Genomic DNA, 22,702 nt, shown 5'->3' on the forward strand with positions numbered 1-22,702 from the left:
GGCCTGTTCAGGCCAAAGACCTTGGTCCGAGGTCCAACACATGAACCGTTTTCATTTGGCCAGGTAGGTTGCCCTGATGGAGGGCTTTCTGCTGCTCAATGTGACTTGTTGGACACAGGCTGAGCACACTTGCTCATCCGCAGTCAACCATGAAGCAGCCAAGGCATCAGGTGCAGTTCGGCTAGATTCAGGTGCAGAAGCCTGCCGGGGTTCTGAGAAAGCCAGTCCTGTGAGAGCGGTAGCTGCAGCAGAGCCATCACCAAGAGGTCCAGCAGCATATCAAACCACTGTTGACCAGGCCAATCTGGAGCTATCAGGATTACCTTTGTCTTGTCCTGCTTTATCTTCATGAGGACTCTTTGGAAGGCATATAGTAGAGCCCCCGACCACACGAGCAAAAAGGTGTCAGACAGGGAGCCTTTGTCGGCCCCGTGAATTGAGCAGAATACATGGACCTTCCTGTTCTGCCTGGATGCGAACAGGCCCACCCATGGAGTTCCAATCTCTGGAAGATCACACTGATCACCTCCGGATGGAGTGACTACTCGTGGCAAGATGAGAACGTCCAGCTGAAGTGATTTGCTAACACATTCCTGGCTCCTGGAAGGTGTGCTGCCACAAGATGAATGGCATGTTGCACACAGAAGTTCCATGGCCAGAGAGCTTTTTGCACAGGGCTGATGACCTTGCTCGTTGATATAAAACACTGCAACAGGCCAAGTGAACCACTCTGAGCTCTCTGACATTTATGTGGAGTGAGCGATCATCCCAAGACCAAGAACCTTGTGTGCTGAGATTGCTCATGTGGGCTCCCCAACCCAAATCTGAGGCATCACCAGGGTCATCGCTGGGGTCAGGGCTGTGAAGGGGATTCCTTTCAACACCGATTTGGGATTCAGTCACCATTCCAGGGATGACTGTATGTGGTCCAGCATCCTGACTACACAGTCTAGACCATGCCTGTTGGGGACATAGACTGATGCCAGCCATACCTGCAGGGGTCTGAGGTGGAAAAGCATATGCCGCACTATGTAAGTACAGGCTGCCATGTGGCCCAACAACCTCAGGTATGTGTGAGCAGTGGTGAGTGGGTGGGCCCTCACATGTGAGATCAGGTCGGACATAGCTTGGAAATGGGCCTCCGGGAGGAAGGCTCTGACCTACATGGAATGGAGTACCACTCCTATGAACTCTATCCATTGCACTGGTGTCAGGGTTGATTTCTTTTTATTTATTAACAGACCCTGATTGTGACAGGTGGAGCATACCAGATCGAAGCTCCTTTGCACCCAAGATCATCCCTTGATGAGCTAGTCATCGAGGTACAGATAGACCCGAACCCCTCAACACGTCAGGTAAGTGACTCGTGGTGCCATACACTTTGTAAATACTCTTGGGGCCGATTAAAGTCCAAAGGGTAGCAGTGTGAATTGGAAATGGCGTTGGCCCGCTACAAAATGGTGGAATCATCTCTGCCCTTGGAAGATGGAGATATGAAAGTATGCGTCCTTCAAACTGAGGGCAGTGTACAAGTCTCCTGGATCCCGGGAGGGAATGATGGAGGCTAGGGAGACCATGCAAAACTTCAACTTCTTGAGATATTTATTGAGGTGTCACAGGTCCAGAATAGGTCTTGGGTCCCCTTTCACTTTCGGGATTAGGAAACAGCAGGAATAGAACCCTTTCCCCCTCATTTCTCGAGGGACCTCCTCTACCACCCTCAGCTGCAGGAGGTTCTCTATCTCCTGAACAAGGAGTTGCTTGTGAGAAGGATCCCTGAAGAGGGATGGGGAAGGTGGTGGTGGGGAGGGAGCGACCGAGAACTGCAGGGTATAGTTCAAGGACATTATATTAAGGACTCGTGACCATGTCAACTGGAAGGGACACAGGTAGTAGAGGAAAAGATAGGAGGGTGGATCCTGGGATCTGATTGTGGCACTGACCTTGAGTGCACCATCAAAACGCCTGCCTCTGGCCCCAGTGGTGTCTTGCAGGGCCGGGATGTGCGGGTGAGTGAGAGGAAGGAGGTAACAGCGTTTAAACTCTGTCTTCTTCCTTCCTCCTGTATCAGAGGGGTAGCCGTGTTAGTCTGGATCTGTAAAAGCAGCGAAGAGTCCTGTGGCACCTTATAGACTAACAGACGTATTGGAGCATGAGCTTTCGTGGGTGAATACCCACTTCGTCAGATGCATGAAGGCAGTTTGTTTAGAAGAATTCCAGGACCTAGGTGGCCCATTGGGCTGAAACTGTTTTCTCGCTGTCTGCAGCATGTGGAGGCCCAGCAAGCACAGAGCGGCTCGAGTCTCTTTGGTCCATGCAGCCTAGCATCCATCAACTCCGAGAAGAGCCCAGTGCCTTCAAAAGGAAGGTCCTGGATGGAGGACTGCATTTCTTAGGACAGATCCAAGATTGTAGCCAAGAGCTGAACCTCATTACCACAGCCAAGGCAACGATTCTGGCAGCTGAACTGGCAGCATCCCAGGCTATCTGGAGGGAGCCCCTTGCCACCGCCTTGCCCTCTTCCCAGAACATGGCAAACGCCTGGCCAAGGTCCTGCAGCAATACTTCTTAAACTTGTTGAGGGAGTCCCATAGATTGAAGTTATACCTCCCCAAAAAAGCCTGGTGGTTGGACACCCAGAACTAGAGATTGGCAATTGAATAAGTTTTCCTTCCAAAGAGGTCCAGTCTCTTGGCATCCTTATTCTTAGGTGGGGCGCTCACCTGACCTTGCCTGTCCCTTTTGTTGGCCACAGATACAACCAGCAAGCCAGGGAGCAGGTGTGTATAAAGGTATTCAAACCCCATAGCAGGGACATAATATTTCTTTTCTGCCCACCTGGAGGTGGGCGGAATAGATGAGGGGGTTTGTCTTAGCAATTTTGAGAACCCCTTCATGGACTAGCAACACGAACCGTGCTGGGGATGCAGCTGATAGCACGTCAAAGAGGCTGTCCGACTGCTTTGCTAGCTCCTCAGTCTCCAGTTTCAGGTTGGAAGCCACCCTGTTGAGCAGGACCTAGCACTTCTTAAAGTCATCCGGGGGGTTGGTGTGGGAGCGGCCTGCCACCGCCTTGTCTGGTGACAAAGAGGACGAAGGCAACATTGGGGGACAGGCTGTGGCACTTTATCCCACTGGGCATGGCTCCCTCAGCATTGCCACTTGCTTTTTCCATCCCATGATGGAGTCTGCGCTATGTTCTGAGCCCACTACTGATGGTGCAGGTAGTGGCTTGTACAAAGCAGATAGGGAGGGGAGGAGTAATGTGAATAAGACACCGGCATCATAGGCATGCCCCATGGGTTCCAACAAGGCCATTGGGCAGGCCAGTGGCTCAGCTGCCACACAGCCACCACAGGTGCTGTGCTGGCCTCCAGAGCTGAAGGTGATCGGTGCTTCCTTGGTGAGGGGTTAAACTCCCACTCCAACTCAGACCAATCACCTTATAGGGACCAGGCTGTGGAGTCTTGCATGTGGTGGCTCATTTTTCGGTGTGGGGGACTGGTGCCTGGAAGACGACGACCAACTCCTTTCCCAGGAACGGCACCAAGGACCGATGCTGAGCAGTGCTGCACTGGCGGACACCAAAGTGTTGAGGGCTGTCTAGGGGATGGGGATCAGGGTGTTCGCTGGTGGGAGGCGTTACCATGCCAAGAATACGGAGACAGGTGCCTCGAATCGGGTGATCCATACTACATTGGCGGAGACCGCAAATGTGGTGCCGGGAATCCAGGCCATTCTGTTCTATTCATTTATTACATTTTGAATTTATTTCCTTTAAATTGCACAGGGGTTTTTTGTTTTGCACTGGTTTTGTTACTCAATTAAATTCTGTTTTTGGAAAATAATTCATCTTTATTAATTCCTAACATATGCTGTAGAATGTTTAACAGTTCTGAAAGCACCCCAACTGTTATTGCACAGTGTGACAACTCATAAGATCCATGAGAAAGTGTGATCACAGATGTATAGCAAGAACCACAACATTAATAGGTGCATTGACAGTGTTATAGTCACACACATACACAAAGCACCACATTCCTAAAAGGCCCTGGAAGAGCACAGCCAGGTAGAGCACAGTCCATCACAATGTCTTACTATGGCTCACTGTTAAAGCGCTCCTTCAGACCCTTCTTGAGACGGATAGCCCCGTGTTGAGCTCTTCTAATAGCCCTTGTGTCTGGCTGTTATGACTCAGCAGACATCCACTCCACCTCTCCCCTCCTCCTTGGTGGCAACATTTCCTCCTTTGCGTCACAGATATTATGCAGGATGCAGCAGGCAGCTATTCCTTTCAGGACATTTTTCTCATAGAGATCCCATCTTGTGAGTACACTATGGCATCAATCCTTAAATCTACCAAAAGCACATTCAACTGCCATTCTGCACCTACTGATCTGGTAGTTGAATCATTCTTTGCTGCTGCCAAGGTGGCTTGTGCGTGCTTCATGAGCCAAGAGAGCAAGGGGTAGGCTGGGTCCCCTGGAATCACTATTGGCATTTCAACACCACCAATGATAATCCACTACTTGGGAAAGAAAGTCCTTGTTTGCAGCTTTCTGAATAGTCCTATGTTCTTAAAGATGCGAGCATCATGCATCTTCCCTGACCAGCCACCACTAATGTTAGTGAAGCATCCCCAGTGATCCATCAACTCTTGCATAACCATAGAAAAGTAGCCCTTTCTATTGATATGCTTTGTGGCAAAGAGGGCTAGTGTCAAAATAAGGATGTGCGTGCCTTCGATCACTCCACCACACTTTGGGAAGCCAACTGCTTTAAATCCATCCTTTATGTCCCGCACATTGCAGAGAATCATAGTCTGTGTAGCAGGAGACAATTAGTGGCCTTTGCATTACAACAGCATCCACAGTGGATTTTCCAACTCTAAAATGATTCCTCTCTGATCTGGTGTTACAAGTTTCCACAATGCGATCTCCACTCACTTCTCCACTGTCAGTGCAGCTCTCATTATGGTGTCTCTGCGCTGAAGGGATGGGATGAACTTGGCACTCAGATCCACGAACGTGGCCTTGCGCAGTCAGAAGTTCTGCAGCCACCGCTCATTACCCTAAATTTGCATAATGATGTGATCCCACCAGTCAGTCAGTGCTTGTTTCTTGGGCCCAGAAGTGGCACTCCAGCATTTGTAGCTGTTCTGTGAACACCTCCACCAGCCCTGAAATGGTTTTCACTATGTCCTGAATCAATGTGTCCACTACTAAGCTGACATGTGCCTCACTGATGCAGTTCTTGCAGCTCTGCTAATACCAGAAGGTTGTGCATCCTGTGCTTGCAACACTCATGACGATAGTGTAAAGTTGTGCAAGTTCCATGCTTCTAGCAGAGATGGCGGATAGCAAGGAGAACCACACAGGTTCATGGGATTTTTTTTTTAAGTGTGAAAATTATGGGATATGGATGATAGTTTTTGTTCCTATTCAACTATTTTGGTTGGGGTGTAATTTTAAACCAAAAGAGTTTATTAGGGTATGTCCACATCAGAAATGCTGCAGCTGTGCTGCTGAAGCACTGTAGTACAGATACTTATTACAGTGATGGGAGGGGCTCTTCTGTTTTTATATGGAGATATACCTATCTCATAGAACTGGAAGGGACCCTGAAAGGTCTTCAAGTCCAGCCCTCTGTCTTCACTAGCAGGACCAAGTACTGATTTTGCCCCAGATCCCTAAGTGGCCCCCTCAAGGATTAAACTCACAACCCTGGGTTTAGCAGGCCAATGCTCAGACCACTGAGCTATCTCTCCCCCCAGCACACTAGACTCCTAGTGGTAGTGACTGGTAATGCTGTAAACCAGAACTGTAGCCAAAAGTTGTACCAGGTTCCTAAGTCTTTTTCCCTTTTTTGCATCTGCCTCCACCGTGAAGGCAAAAATACCCAGGGAATAAGTAATTACCTCAATACATTTTATACTCCGGGATCGTGGCTATTTGGGGTTTGAAAAGGTAGCTTACCATTCCCAACAGAGTGCTGGCTGCTTGTCCAACTGCTAGTCAATGAAGCAGATTCCACTTCTAAGATGCTGCTGCTGTGCGACTTTGGGATGTTACGCCAGGCAGGAACCAACCCACCTGCTAGCTTCATATGAGAATCCCTTGAAGAAGAGGAGGGAAAACCAATGGATTAACATCTGGCCAATCTTTTCAGGGGATGGAGGGGTACAGGGTACTGGGGAGAAGGATTAGACAGCCCTACATTTTTCCAATCTGGCAATAACATTTCATCTTCTCCTTATTTTCAGTCTCAAAAGAGAAGGTATTTTAAAAGGATTCTATGTGAAAATCCCAGGGAGGGAAAAGAGTCCACCTCTTCTCAATAAATGATATTTTCTAAAGGTTTTATTCTTTGACATAGGAATCTGGCCTCTGTTTCTTGGTCCCCAAGTGTAAGAATTATCTTCCTTATTCCCAAACATTCCAAAACTATAACCTCCAGTCATGCGTTTTCTGCAAGAGGGACCATAAAAACTGCATCAAATCTTCCAAACACCAGTTCCTCTTGATTTTGGCACTAAGGTCTGGTCTACATTGGGGGGAGGAAATCAACTTAAGATAAGCAACTTCAGCTATGAGAATAGTGTAGTGGAAGTTGACGTATCTTAGGTTGACTTACCTCGTGTCCTCACGGCGCGGGGTTGACTGTCGCAGCTCTCCCATCAACTCCACTTCCACCTCAGCTGCGGTGGAGAACAGGAGTCAACGGCAGAGTGACTGGGGATCGATTTATCGCGTCTACACTGGACACGATAAATGGATCTCCGATAGATGAATCACTACCCGCTAATCCGGCATGTAGTGTATACGTACCCTTCGTCTCCTTATTTTACAAAAGGGTAAAAAGAGCTCTCAAAAGGAATGATGGTGAATGTGGCTCCCTGCAGAACACAGCTTGCAGAAAATAGCAACTGCAGCTATGTCACAATCTGCCCTTTTTCTACAAGTATCACTGTATAGATCCTCAATTCCTCGAAACTACGGAGATGCAGGGAATTTCTCTACTGAAGATGACATCTACCAATGTGATATATGCCATGATGTGCCAGCAATGCCCCTCTGCCATGTACATTGGCCAAACCAGACAGTCTCTACACAAAAGTATAAATGGATACAAATCAGACTTCAAGAATTATAAAATTCAAAAAACCGGTCGGAGAACACTTCAACCTCCCTGGTCACTCAATTACAGACCTAAAATTCACAATTCTTCAACAACAAAGCTTCAAGAACAGACTCCAACGAAAAAATGCAGAACTGGAATTAATTTGCAAACTGGACACCACTAAATTAGGCTTGAATAAGGACTGGGAGTGGATGGGTCATTACACAAAGTAAAAAGTATTTCCCCATGCTAATTTTCCTCCTACTGTTACTCATACCTTCTTGTCAACTGTTGGACTTGGGCCATCCTGATTATCACTACAAAAGTTTTTTTTTCTCCTGCTGATAATAGACCACCTTAATTGACTAGTCTTATTAGAGTTGGTATGGCAACACTCATTTTTTCAAGTTCTCTGTATGTATACATGTCCCACTATATTTTCCACTGCATGCATCTGATGAAGTGGGCTTTAGCCCATGAAAGCTTATGTCCAAATAAATTTGTTAGTCTCTAAGGTGCCACAAGTATTCCTCATTCTTTTTACTGGTTCCTTAGAAGACCCTAAGCAAGTAATACATGCCAAAACCATGCTCTGGAGAGTTAACTGTTCCAAACAAATTTTTAAGATCTACACAAACAACTCTTTTGTAAAACCCTGAGTGTGATCTCTTTTTATTCAGTAGTCACAGGCACCAGAGATGAAGGTTGAAAAGTATATTTATTTACTGGGGCTGTCAAGTGATGAAAAAAATTAATCACAGTTAATAGTGATTAATCGTCCTGTTAAACAATAATAGAATACCATTTATTTAAATATTTTTCTACATTTTCTACAATCTCAAACTTTAGAGCCTACAAGTCCAATCAGTTCTACTTCTTGTTCAGACAATCACTTAGACAAACGGGTTTGTTAACATTTGCAGAAAATAATGCTGCCTGCTTCTTGTTTACAATGTCATCTGAAAGTGAGAACAGGCATTTGCATGCCACTGTTGTAGCTGGCATGCCAGATGTGCTACAGATTATTTCCCTGGATGCTTCAACCACCATCCTAGAGAACAGTGTTGCTCTTTTAAGACTTCTGAAAGCATTCTCCAAACCTTGTCCCTGTCAGATTTTGGAAGGCACTTCAGATTCTTAAACCTTGGGTCAAGTGCTGTAGCTATCTTTAGAAATTTCACATTGTTTTCTTTGCATTTTGTCAAATTTGCAGTGAAAATGTTCTTAAAATGAACATGTGCTGTGTCATCATCCGAGACTGCTATAACATGAAATATATGGCAGAATGAGGGTAAAACAGAGCAGGAGACATACAGTTCTTCCCCAAGGAGTTCATTCACAAATTTAATTAGCGCATTATTTTTTTAATGAGCATCATCAGCATAGAAGCATGTCCCCTGGAACAATGGCCGAAGCATGAAGAGGCATATGAATCTTTGGTGCATCAGAAACATAAATATCTTGCAATGCCAGCTACAACGTCATGTGAGCACCTGTTCTCACTTTCAGGTGACATTGTAAATAAGAAATGGGCAGTATTGCCTCCCGTAAATGTAAACAAACTTGTTTGTCTGAGCAATTAGCTGAATAAGTAGGACTGAGTGGACTTGTAGGCTCTAAAGTTTTACATAGTTTTATTTTTGAGTGCAGTTATGTAACAAAAAAAAATCTACATTTGTAAATTGCACTTTCTTGATAAAGAGATTGCACAACAATACTTGTATGAGGTGAATTGAAAAATATTCCTTTTGTTTATCATTTTTACAGTGCAAATATGTGCTGTATACTTTGCATACTATGATGTAAATGAAATCAATACATTTGAAAATGTAGAAAAACATCCAAAATATTTAATACATTTCAATTTGTATTCTATTGTTTAACAGTGTAATTAATCACAATTAATTTTTTTATCACAATTTTTTTTTAGTTAATCGCGTGAGTTAACTGCAATTAATTGACAGCCCTATTATTTATGCATGCTATTTATTCTAAACCACTCACAAGGTCCCAACGAAGTCCTCAAGCAGACATGGTCTCATGTCAGTCCATTAACAGTACAAATGCTCCAGATCAGAGCCTGACACAGGGATTCTCACTGTCAGACAGTAATTTAACTGAGACAAAGATAACAGCGCTGATTAACTCTTGACATGGAAAGCACAGTAATAGACATCTTCTAAATTTAAAACAAACTGTCTCCTTGATGCTAGCATCCTGCAACTTTAGTTTTTGACAGAGCCTAAGGACAGAACTCTGTATGTACATCCATCTTCTTAATCCCAATTCCCCCCTGTAGTTGGTTGAGATACACTCCTGAAATCGTTCCTCTCAATCATGAACCATACAAATAAATGACCATCCAAAAAGGGAAGACTGAAGTGACACAATATACCCAGCTTCCTATTTCCCATAATCTACCTGCATCACACTCTACAAGAACTGCAGGCTGGGATTGAAGGTCAATACTTAAGTTTGTTATTGTAGAATTACAGTTTAGTTCTCAGAGGTCCTAGTGTACAGGGCCATAAGAGAAGCAAAAGTGGCAAGAGTGCACTTTATTAAAATCTACCTGTGTGTCCTTGAGCTCTCAGACAAGGGCATGTCCAGACTGACTGGGCTGTTGCTGTTGCGTTCACTGCTCTCATAGCCAGATTCCATCCTTTGGATCAGACGAGGTTGCTGATCCATCAGTTGCTGGGTGCCCCGACCTCGACCCCAGCGCTTATACCTGATGTTTAGTTGGTTTGGCCTTGTTCCTTGAGTTGCTGGTTCCTTCAGCTCGTCCTCTGCGAATTCTTTGGCTGTCAAAAGAAAAAAATATGGGATGGCAGAAGAGTCAGGTTTAATTCCATCAAGTTACCTGCTAGTATTCTGAATTCTTAACCACGTTTAAACCAAATGTGCTGCTTCTGTGTCCAGGGATCAAATTGTCCAGCCAATTTCAAGAAGCCTAGACAATATCTTTATAGCATCTCTAAAAACAAAGTCATTTCCAGAGGATCAAGGGAAATAAAGCTTTAGTCTCATGTGGATTCTCCCTAAACTAATTTCTTTTTAAATACCTGCCATTTAGTGGAACCTGCTTCATCCAAAGGAGAACAAAATCTATGAGCCAGGAGTTTGACTCATCCCTGTCAAGGTGAATATAGTAAAAGCCAGAAAGAGGGATATAGTTCACTAGAGGAAGGGAAAGAGAAGGTTACTTACCTTGTGCAGTAATTGAGGTTCTTCAAGATGATTTTCTCTGTGGGTGCTCCGCTTTAGGTGTCTTGACGTCCTGCGCTTGTAATTTAAGATTTGTGGTAGCAGTGCCCGGTTGGGCTGTGCACGTGCCGTAGCCATCTCACACTGCTCCAAGAGGTTACATAGTGGTGTGCAGCCAACCATTCCCATTCCCTCTCTACTCCAGAGAATCTACGTGAAACTCTGAAGTAGAGGGAAGGAGGGTGGATAGTGGAGCACCCATAGGGATGCTCACCTTGAAGAACCTCAGTTACTGCACCAGGTGAGTAACCTCCTCCTCTTCTTCAAATTGGAGGATTGGGCCAAAAGAAATCTAATGAGGTTCAACAAGGACAAGTGTAGAGTCCTGCACTTAGGACAGAAGAATACCATGCACCACTCCAGGCTGGGGACCAACTGATTAAGCTGCAGTTCTTCAGAAAAGGACCTGGGGATTACAGTGGATTAGAAGCTGGATTTGAGTCAGCAGTGTGCCCTCGTTGCCAAGAAGGCTAATGGCATATTGGGCTGCATTAGTAGGAGCACTGCCAGCAGATCAAGGGATGTGATTATTCCCCTCCATTCGGCACTGGTGAGGCCACATCTGGAGCATTGCATCCAGTTTTGGGTCCCCCACTACAGAAAGGAGGTGGACAAATTGGAGAAGGTCCAGCGGAGGGCAACAAAAATGATCAGGGGGCTGAGGCACATGACTTACGAGGAGAGGTTGAGGGAACTGGGCTTGTTTAGTCTGCAGAAGAGTGAGGGGGGATCTGATAGTCACATTCAACCCCCTGAAGGGAGGGCTACAAAGAGGATGGAGCTCGGCTGTTCTCGGTGGTAGCAGATGACAGAACAAGGAGCAACGGTCTCAAGTTGCAGTGGGGGAGGTCTAGGTTGGATATTAGGAAACATTATTTCACTAGGAGGGTGGTGAAGCACTGGAATGGGTTACTTAGGGAGGTGGTGGAATCTCCGTCCTTAGAGGTTTTTAAGGCCCGCTTGACAAACCCTTGGCTGAGATGATTTAGTTGGGGTTGGTCTTGCTTTGAGCAGGGGGTTGAATGAGATGACCTCCTGAGGTCTCTTCCAACCCTAATCTTCTATGATTCTTTGAGGAGTGTCCTTGTGGATGCTCCACTTTAGGTTACTATTGAGCAGTGTCCCATAGTGGAGGGGAAGGGCTTTGGAGTTGCATTATTGATGGTGGATAACACCATGAGCCCAAAGTGAGCATCTGATGCTGATTGTTGCTCAATATCATAGTGTTTACTAAATGTCAGTGATAGGGATATTATTGAGAAAGGCCATGAATGTTGCGTGTGCTCTGGTGGAGTGCTTGCAAACTCCCACTGGAGGTTGTAGATTGTAGCTTTGGTAGCACAATTGAATACATCCTGATATCCATTTGCATAGTCACTGTTTGGAGATGGTTTGACCCATCGAGTGTTCTGTTATGGAAACAAATAGTCTTGGTGATTTTCTAAACGTTTTTGTTCTTTCAATATAGAAAGCTAATGCTCTGTGAACATCCAATGTGTGGAGTGAGGCCTCCCTCCGGCCCACATGTGGCTTTGGTAAAACTCAGATAAATAAATGGGTTGGTTCAAATGAAAGGGGGAAGCGACTGAGTAGGAACTTGGGATGTAGTCATAGGATTACTTTATCTTTAAAGAATGTTGTATAAGGTGTGCCATTAGGGCACCTAATTCTCCCACTTGTCTGGTAGACGTGATGACAGTGAGAAAAGCCACCTTCATGGATAAGTGCAACAAAGAGCAGGTTGCAAAGGGTTCAAATGGCTTTCCCATGAGTCTGTGTAGAACAAGGCTGAGGTCCCACATGGGTGTAGGGTTTCTTATTGTGGGATAAGTGTTTTCAATGCCTTTAAGGAAATGTTTAATTGTCAGTTGAGCGAATATAGTGACCTCATCCACCTTGTCACGAAAGGAGGTAATAGCAGCCAAGTGTACTCTGATGGAGCTTGTGGATAGCACTGATTTTTAAAGACCTTGTATATAGTCCAGGATCCTCGGTAGGGGGGACGATTGTGGTAAGATCTGTTTATCTTGGCACCAGGTGCAGAATCGTTTCCACTTACGGACATACATCTTCCTTGTACTTGGTCTCTGACTGTTCAGTAATAGATCTTTTACTTCCTCTGAACAGGCCTCCTCGACCCCTGTCAGCCAGAGAGTAACCAGGCCTTCAGATGGAGTACTGTGAGGCTGGGATGTCCCACATCTTGTGATACAAGGTGAGGTACTACGGGAAGGGTTCAAGGCAGTTTCATCACCATCTGAAACAGGTATGGGGACCACATTTATCTGGGCCATGTAGGTGCTAAAAGAATGACCCTGGATTTGTCCTGTTTGATCTTGTGAATGACACAGTTTAGGAGTGGGGTTGGAAGAATGCGTACATCAGCGGTGCCACCTGGGGATTATTGTCCCAATCCCGCCATGGAGCAATGTTCTGGGCACTTGACATTCTCAGTTGTGGCAAATAGATCTTTGGTAGGGAACCTCTATAGTTTAAATATGGATTTGAGAATTCCGGGATCCATCGCACACTCATAGGTTTGTGAGAAGTCCCTGCTTACTACATTTGCTGTAGTATTCTGACATCCCAGAAGATAGGATGCTGATATCTCTATGTCATTGGTGATGCACCAATTCCAAAGTCGTATTGCCTCTGTATGATTGTGCTTCCCCTTGACGATTCATGTAAAACGTGCACCCCCATGGCAGTGAGGATCTTGATGGAATTGTTCTTGATTAGAGGGAGAAAGTGGTCACATGCATTTCAGACTGCCTTTCGCTCAGTAAATTTATGTGCAGGTTGGATTCCGCTGGGGACCAGTGGCCTTGGAACGTATTGTTGAGTAAGTGTGCCCCCAGACCTCAAGGGAAGCATCAGTTGTGACTGCCATGGTTGGAGTTCTTTGTTGGAAAGGGACTCCTGAACAGATGTTCTTAGGTTGTGTCCACCATGTTAGAGAGTCTTTTACTCTGTGTGGCATTGTGAGGCATCTGTTGAGAGAGTGCGGTATGTATACTGTTTGAAGACAGGCCTGCAAGCATCTCATATGGAGGCTGGCATGTTTGACCACAAACATTGTTGAAGACACATGCCCTACGAGTTCTAAACACAGATGTTTGTGGGCTGTCCATCACCACTGAAATTAGATTGGCGAGTGAGAAAATGTTGCTGGGGTAGCATTGCGGTTGCTGTAGACAGTCGAGACAGACTCCTATGAATTCCAACTTTTGGACAGGAACCAGTGTGGATTTTTGTGCATTTATTTGCAACCCTAGGTTCGTGAAAACAGATATTGTGCTCTGTGTGGCATTTATTGCTTCTTGCCACATTTGTACCTTTATGAGGCAGATGTCTAGGTATGGAAATATTATTACTCTGGGTCTGAGGTGGTGAACTGCAATGACAGCAAGAACTTTGGAGAAGACCCTCAGAGCAGTGGACAGGCCGAAGGGTAGTACTCTGCATTGGATGTGTTGTTTCCCTAGGGTGAATCTCAGGAATCTTCTGTATGATGAGTGTATGGTGTTGAGGGCTGAAAGCCAATCTCCTTCTCTAGTGCCGGAATTATTGTGGTTAGAGTCACCATTTTGAAGCATGTTCTTATGAATTTGTTTATTTTGCATAGATCCAGGATGGGTATCCACCCGCCAGTCTTTTTCTGAGTTGGAAAATAGTGTGAATAAAAATTCCTCTCCCTCTGCTGCAATGGTACGGGTTCCACTGCACCTAATTGTGCATGGTGGTTTATTTCCTGTTGCAGCAGGTGCTCATGAGGGGGTGTCCCTGAAGAGGGACAGAGAAGGGAAGTAGGTAGCAGGAATAGAAGTAAAGGAGATTGAGTAACCCTTTGGATAATCTCTAAAGCCCATTTGTCTGTTGTGATGGTGTGCTAGACTAGGCAATATGGTGACAGACTGTCTCCGAATGGATGGGGAACCATTCCTGCTTCCAGAATTAGAGAGCGTGGACCTCTCATGCCCTCAACCACACTTTCAAAATTGTTGTCTGGAGGTGGAGTGTTGAGACGTCGAAGGTTGATTTTGGTTCTACCGACGTCTGTTCTGTCTTTGTTTATGCCGTTAATTGTGCTGTCTGTGGGGTTGAGAGTATGGCGTTGACCTGAATCTCTGAGTGTAAAACATACTCTGTTTCTTTTTGTTTTCAGGTACTTAGATGCCCAGGGTTTTTAAGGTTGCCCTTTAGTCTTTTAGGGTGCGTAATGACATCGGTTTTGTCTGCAAATAGTTTCTGACCCTCAAAGAGTAAGTCCTTGACCATTGCCTGGACCTCTCTTGGGAACCCAGAGAGGTGGAGCGAGGATGCACGGAGCATGACCACAGATATCATGATGGATCATATTGCCGTGCATGCAGAGTCAAGGGAGGCCTGTAGGGCCATCCTGGCAATGAGACACCCTTTGGAACTGTTTGCCCTGTACTAGTCTTTTTTGTCATCAGGTAAATTTTCAATATATTCTGACATTTTAGAGAACAGATTGTGTGTATATTTAGCCAGCAGGGTGCATAACTGGCTATGTGGAACTAAAGTGTAGCTGAGGAATAGGCTTTCCATCCAAACAGATCCAGCCTTTTCCAATCCTTATTGTATGGGATCATTTGGGACTGGTGTTTCCTCCTTTGGTTGACCGTCTTTACCACTAAGGAGTTTGGTGCAGGGTGTGTAAATAGAAACTCATTCCCTTTTGCTGGCACATAATATTTTTTGTCAACCCTCTTACATGAGGGTGGTGCTATAGCAGGTGTCTGCCAAAATATTTTTGCAGGCTACATGATTGCATCATTAATTGGCTGGGCTATCCATGCTGTTGAGGATCCCTGGAGTATGTCCACGAGTTTATGCGGGGCTTCTGGTAGCTGTTCTAATGAAATGTCTAGGGATTCAGCTACCCTTTTGAAGAGGTCCTGAAAGGATTTGAAATCATCCCCCATAGTGGAAGGTGATTATGGTTTTGTCCGTTGATGACAATGAGAAGTGAGTAGGCGGCAAAGTGTCACGTTCAGCTGTGTCCTCATATGTTCCTCAGTTTCTTCCTCTTGTGTTTCTGAGGGAGCTGGGACAGTTGGTGAAGGGGATCATGCTGTTCTGGACCTGGGCGGGCTAAGGGGTCTGTGGTGTTGGGCCCTATACATTGCCCAAGGGTGACTATACCATCCTTGCATATTTGCAGGTGGTTGGTGATGAGATAGTCCAGGCTTGGGTGAGGAGTGGCAAGGAGCGTATCTTACTGCATCAGCCTCTTCTTCCTCATCACTGGAGATAGGAGGGGCTGATATGCAGGGAACAGACAACTGGCTTGGTTCCGATCTGGCTGGGGTACCCTTGGTAACGATTAAAGGAAATTCAGGCGTTGAGGCCACTGTCAGGTCCACTTGCCTCATGAACTGCTGCAGAACCGTGACGCTTGGTGCTGGAGATGGCACTGTGAACAACCGAGGAGTATGAATTGAAGCTGCTGGTGCCGAGGATTTAGAGCTGTATGGCACCACTGTACTGCTCAGTGCAGACATTTTCTTCGGGTCCATGGGTACCGAGCTGGAAGGTTTTTCTTCACTGTGTAAATCTACATTTGAGCTCGCCCACATAGGGTCTTTAGCTCTTCGGGAATTCTTGGTGCTGGACGTTCCAGTGACACATGGTCTGGAACACTCGGTGCTGTTGGTACCTGGGCAGATTTTTCCATTGGAAATAGCTTTCTTTTAGGCGATTCTCGGTGTGGGGATGTCTGTGACCGCTTTTTGGTAGCTTTTCTTGGAACAGGCTCCTTGCCAGCCGTTGTTGGAGCAGAACCCCTGTCAGAGGCTGCCACTGGCACCTGTTGGCCAGGCGGTGTCCAGGATTCGGGGTTGAGGCTGGCCTGAGAGATTTCTCAATCATGAGGAGCTGCAGTTGGAGAGCCCTGGCTTTTCTTGCCCTAGGTGTCAGCTTTCTGCAGTGTGAGCACTTTTGAGTAATGTGTGTCTTGCTGAGGCAGTGGACAAACCGTGTGTGGCTGTAAGAGACCGGTATGGACTGTCTGCAAGTCAGGTAGTGTTTAAAGCCAGGTGAGCTGGGCATACCTGAGAGAATTGGTCTCTCAGAAAAAAAAACAGGGATAAACTCTGTTTGAGGCTATAACTGTGTACCTGTCGGAGAGACAGGGGAAGGTAAAAAGGAAAAAAGAAAAATTTTAAATGAAGAAATAAAAAATTATAGTAGGGAAAGGGAATAGGGTAATTAACTACAACTAAGCTAACACTATTAGGAACAAAAATCGGTTATCTACCTTTCGTAACTGTTGCGATTTTTGCCTTAATGGTTTCCGTAGGGTCAGCTGTGGTGCCCTCTAGAGTGGCGCTCCCATATGGTGGTATATCAGGTGCTGCCGATCCTACACCCTCTCAGTTCCTTCTTGACGACAACTCCGACAGAGGGGCAGGAAGGCAGCTAATGGAATGGACATAAGCAACACATCTTGAAGAACAACCGTTACGCAAGGTATGTAACTGTTTTTTCTTCTTTGAGGGCTTGCTCATGTTGATTCTTCTGTGAGCGACTCACAAGGAGTACCAGTGGAGGTGGGCTCGGAGTTCACGGGCTTGCAGCACTGCTCTGCCAAAGCCAGCGTCATCCCAAGCTTGCTGTGTAAGTGCATAACGAGATGCAAACATGTGAACGGACAACCAAGTAGTAGCCTGACAGATTTCTTGGATTGGCACCTGTTCCAGGAAGGCTGCCGATGATGCCTGCACCCTAGTTAAGTTAGCCATTACAATTGCCAGCGTGGGCACCTTTGTTAACTCATAACAGTGGTAGGTAAACATCTTGACCTGTATGAAACTGGGTAACAACCTTGGGCAGGAAAGCTGGGTGCAGGCACAACTGGACTTGTTCTTGTAGAAGACCGTATATGGCGGCTCCGAGGCAAACACCCTGATCTCGGACACCTGTGGGCTGAAGTTACAGCGACCAAGAAAGAAACCTTCCAGGAGAGAAGCAGGAGAGAGCAGGAAACCAAGGGTTTGAAGGGACGACCCAAGAGCCTTTACAGCACAAGATTCAGATCCCAAGGGGGAACCGGGTCCCGGACATGTGAGTAGAGGTGCGCCAAACCTTTGAAGAACCGCATTGTCATAGGATGGGCGAAGACCATCCTGCCTTGAAACGGAGGGTGAAACATTGAAATGGCTGCCAGGTGGACCTTGACTGAAGAGAGCGACAGACCCTAAAGCTTAACGTGCAGCAGATAGTCTAGGATGTCCTGCAGCGGGGCCTCTTCTGCCCCAATATGTCGATCTGAGGCCCAACACTTTGCCAAGTAGTAGCCTGGTGGAAGGGTTCTCTGCTGCCCAGCAGGACCTGTTAGATAGCAGCGGAGCATGCCCATTCATCCAGACTTAGCCATGCAGTAGCCAAGCTGTCAAGTGCAGAGCCCTCCAGGTTCAGATGCCGCAGATTGCCATGATCCTGGGACAGCAAGTCCAGCCGAAGATGCAGCTACAGCAGGGTGGCTGTCGAAAGACTCAGCAGCATGCCGAACCAATGCTGGTGAGGCCATGCTGCGGCTATGAGGATGACGTTCGTTCTGTCTTGCTTCAACTTTATCAGGACCTTGTGGATCTGTGGTACAGGCGGAAAGGCGTACATTAGCGTTCCCAACCATGGAATCAAGGAGTCTGACAGGGAGCCTTTGTCCCTGCTCTGCAGAGAACAGAACACGTGGCACTTTCTGTTCTGCCTGGATGTGAACAGGTCAACCTGGGAAGTCCCCCATCTGTGGAAGATCTGGCTGACCATCTCTGGATGGAGTGACCATTTGTGGCGAGACAAGAAGGTACTGCTGAGGCGATCTGCCAAGACATTCTTGGTTTCAGCAGGTGGGTGGCTATCAGATGAATGGCATGCCCCACACAAAACTCCCAGAAGATGAATGCCTCCCAACACAGGGCTGAAGACCTGGCACTACTTTGCCTGTTGATGTAATACATAGTGGCAGTATTGTCTGTGACAACCTGCACCACCTTGCCTTTTAGGTGTGACAAGAAAGCCTGGCAGACCAGGCAAACTGCTCTGAGCTCCCTGACACTGATATGAAGGGCTAGGTCATGTTCAGACCAATGGCCATGGTTGCTGAGCTCACCCAGGTGGGCTCCCCAGCCCAGATCTGACGTGTCTGAAACCAGAGTAAGTGACAGGGAACCCCTGGCAGCACCGACTTGGGATACAGCCACCAACCTAGGGACGAAAGGATGTGGTTTGGCACCGTGATCACTCGGTCCAGGGTGCGCCTGCTGGGGACATAGACCAAGGCCAGGCATTCTCCATATTCCTGGGTCACAAGTAAGTAAGTGTCCTTTAAGTTGAGAGCAGCGTACCAGTCTCCTGGATCCAGTGAGAGGATGATGGAGACCAGGGAGACCATTTGGAACTTCAACTTCTTGAGAGACTTGCTGAGGCGACACAGGTCTAGGATGGGTCTTAGGCTCCCTTTAACCTTTAGGATTAGGAAGTAGAGGGGGTAGAATCCTTTTCTTTCCATGTCCAGAGGAACCTCCTCCACAATACCCAGGCACAGGAGCTTTTCAACCTCCTGAATAAGGAGTTGCTTGTGAGAAGGGTCCCTGGAGAGGGAGGGGAAAGAGGGTGGGTGGGATGGGAGGAAGCCGTACTTTGCAGGGTATAGCCCCAAGATGATATATTCAGGATCCAGTGGTCCGAGGTTACCCACAATCAAGCCAAATGGTAGGGGTGGAGACGGTTGAGGAAGAGATGGGGAGCCCGGGTGCATGACTGAGGCATGGCTCTCGAGTGCACCCTTAAAATGAACACTTTTGGCCCCCTACATGTTTGGGAGGCCCAGGTTGTACAAGTGAACAGGAGGAAGAAGGGCGTGGATGGCTAAAATTAGTGTCCTTTCTAGGAGAGCCCTGTAGGGGCTGCCAGGGTTTTGGCGGCAGGGGTGGCCAAAAGGGCTTATGAGCAGACTGTGGTGTATGCAAGCCCAAGTAGCAAAGGGTGGCTCCAGTGTCCTTCAAACAATGCAGACTGGCATTTGTCTCCTCGGAGAAGAGACCAACCCTGTGGGAAGGAAGGTCCTGAATCAAGGTCCACATCTCCTGAGAGAAGCCCACTGTTTGGAGCTAGGAGCTGTGCTGCATAACCACTGCCAACACGACCACCCAAGCCACTGAGTCCACCACATCCCATGACATTTGCAGGGAGCATCTGCCTGCTGCGGTGCCCTCCTCCACCAGGGTGCTGAACTCCTGGATCAAACCCTGCAGGAGGGATTCCTGGAACTTTCTGAGACTGCCCCAGAGATTAAAATTATATCTGCCAAACAGGGTTTGATGATTCACCAGTCAAAATTGTAAGCTGGCAGTACTTGTGAGTTGAGGAGGTATGTCCGTGCTTGTCCCTCTCGTTGGCCGCAGACACAACCAACAAGCCTGGGGGTGGGTGGGTATAAAGGTATTCAAACCCTTTGGCTGGAACAAAGTACTTTTTTTGGCCCTTTTGGAGGTGGGAGGAATGGAAGAGGGGGTTTGTCATAGGGCCTTGTCGATCTTAAGAACCTCTTCATATAAGCGTAGGGTGATCCGGGTGGGCGTAGAGACTGAGAGGACATTGAAGAGAGTGTCCTCTTGCTCCACCATTTCCTGCACCTCCAGCCCCAAATTCTTGGCTATACGCAGAAGTAGTGCCTGATACTCCTTGAAATCATCCAGCAGGCTAGCCCTTTAAAGTTCTGTGACTGCCTCATCCAGAGTTGATGAGGAAGACTGGATCACCCGGACAGGTCCCAGGATTTCGACTACTGCTAGAGAGGGAGGCTAAGGGATGGGCACAGGCTCTTCCACTGCAACCTCTGAATGGGCCCCCGGCACTGAGCCTGGTGCCATCGGTGCTGCTGACTGGAGTTCCAATGCAGCGAACAAAAAGCGCTGTAAAGGGGGCATCATCATGTCCCATATGCTCCAATAAGGCCACTGTGCTGGCCACTGGCTGTGCTGCCACCACGGTGCCGCAGACGATGGTGCGGGTTCCGGTCCCACCAATGGGGCCTAGGCGATGGGCTGAACTGGTCCTCCACGCCAGAGGAATCGCCTTCCTGCGATGAGAGCGGGTTCCGGTGCCCAATCCCACCAATGGGGCCTAGGCGATGGGCTGAACTGGCCCTCCACGCCAGAGGAATCGCCTTCCTGCGATGAGAGAAGGTCTGTCAGTCCCTGGGTTTGTTTACTGGTTGTGGCTACTGGCAACTGATGACCAGACGTGGGCGACTGGTGTCGGTACCGGGGAGATCGGTACCAGTGACGGGGAGACTGGTGCCGAGACAAGGAACGCTCCCACTGCACCAGCGATCAAGACTGACGTTGAGAAGACAACCGATGGGAGGATAACTGGTGCTGGGAACAGTATGGGAAGTATCGACCCCATACAGGTGAGTGACACTGAGGGAAACTGGACACTAGTCTGAGCGACCGATGACAGGTCCCAGATCCTTGAGCCTTGGATCCTCGGCGTGACGAACAAGAATGCCACCTCCTCTCTGGTGACCAGCAGTGTTCCCCCTGCCCCTTCAGGGGTCTTGGTGGCTGGCTTGCCTTCTTAGCCGAGTCCTGCAGCACCAGAGTCATCAGTGGACCAGGTGGAGACCTGTACTCTCTCTGCGCCTGGGGAGCCTAGGCCGATGACAGTGCCGGCAGGGGTGTGGATCCAATATCACTTCCAAGAATTGGTGACAGACCTTGAAGAGACTGGGGAACCCAACCGGGGAGGCATAAGGACGTGGTTCCAGAGTATCCTGGTGCGTAGGCCCAGGTCCCTTGGCTGATGACCCTTGGGCCTTTTTGCTTGGAGCTGGGGAGCTGCACTTTTTTGTTTTCTTTTTCAGCACCGGCGATGGCACTCGGTGCTAGGAGGAACTGGGTGCTGGCAGTGCACTGCGCATGGAGGAAGAGGTGCTCAGTGAGACCTGTCATGATGGCTCAGAAGCCAGGTAAAGGGCAGACTGCATCAGGAGGGCCCCGGGACGAATATCTTACTCTTTTTGGGTTCGGGGCCAAAAGTTCTTACAGATCTGGTACTGATCCTTAACATGTGACTCCCCCAAGCACTTAAGATGGCTACTATGGGGATCACTAACAGGCATAGGCCTGTTGCAATCTGAGCAGGGTTTAAACCCGGGAGACCGGGGCATGCCCCACCTGAGGCAAAGTCCCCACTGCGACCCTAACTTAACTAACACTATACACAAACTATTTACAAAAGGCCCTAAGGCATGAAAAAAACACTAGCACTTGCTAAGCAAGGAAGGCCCTCTGACTAACCACCACTGGCATTAAGGAACTGAGAGGGTGTAGGGCCGGCAGCCCCTGATGTACTGCTGCATGAGTGTGGCACTCCAGAGAGCACCACAGCTAACCCTACAGATACCACTAAGCAAAAATCTCCAACGACTGCACAGATGGGCGTGTACACACCTAGAATGGAATTGACATGAGCAATCACTCAAAGAAGAACTACGAACTAACTGAAGTAAGAGAGGGCACTGCTGACCACTCTGACTCAAGCTAAACGTGGCAGAAAAGGAACTGGGGGATGGTTGGCTGTGTACTGCTATGTAACCACTCGGAGCGGCACGTGCATTGCTTAACCGGGTACTGCTACCACAAATCTCTGATTGCAAGCACAGGGCGTCAGGACACCTTAACTAGAGCACCTGAAGGGACACTCCTCGAAGAAGAATCTCTCCTTGTCTGTAACTTTCTGCATTTGTGCACATAACTGTTTTGTGTTCTAGTACCCACCTGTGCACTAGATAGTAAGATTTTTGGAGCAAGGATTTTGTTTTGATTCTCCATTCTCTGCTGATCTAGCTCTTTACAGCACTGTGCATTAAACATTATATGAAATCTATTTTAGAATTTTGGCATTCAGATTCTGATTACACTTTTTAATATAACTCATTATGCTTCTTCTCCTAATCCTTCACATTTCAGTGTTATCCCCTTTCTGATTTTAATGTGCATTCCTACTTGCCTTTGATTGGTTCCTCTCATGCCCCTTTTCTGTCCTTTCCATGAGTAATGGTCTCTCCCTCCTTCCTCAAGTTTTCTTCATCCTCATTCCCATGACTGCTTCATCCCTTCCAATCCTCCTTAACTTCTAGATTCTCCCCATCAATTTCCTCCATCTCTCTCTCCTCTCGTTCCCTTCAGGTTTCCCCAACAATACCTTGGTCATCCATCAACACGCATTCTCTCCCCCACTCATTTCTCATCCATGGAATGGAACTCAGCAGCTCCAGCCATTT

At 47.4% G+C, this 22,702-nt stretch overlaps 1 protein-coding gene across 6 annotated transcripts in view; it reads right to left on the reverse strand.

Moving 5' to 3' along the window:
- USP54 (ubiquitin specific peptidase 54) overlaps window positions 1-22,702 on the reverse strand; it is a 176,818-nt gene that overhangs the window by 38,625 nt on the left and 115,491 nt on the right. For 5 of the 6 annotated variants that reach the window (XM_050959964.1, XM_050959966.1, XM_050959967.1 and 2 more), the window contains 2 exons: window positions 9,692-9,923; window positions 5,976-6,115 (listed from right to left, as the gene is read on the reverse strand). In XM_050959964.1, the coding sequence (XP_050815921.1) occupies window positions 5,976-6,115; window positions 9,692-9,923 (372 nt within the window). The remainder of the gene's footprint in view (window positions 1-5,975; window positions 6,116-9,691; window positions 9,924-22,702) is intronic. The other variant, XM_050959968.1, reaches the window with a different exon arrangement.

This window comes from Gopherus flavomarginatus, chromosome 6 (assembly GCF_025201925.1).
Source record: "Gopherus flavomarginatus isolate rGopFla2 chromosome 6, rGopFla2.mat.asm, whole genome shotgun sequence".
NCBI classification, from domain to species: domain Eukaryota; kingdom Metazoa; phylum Chordata; order Testudines; family Testudinidae; genus Gopherus; species Gopherus flavomarginatus.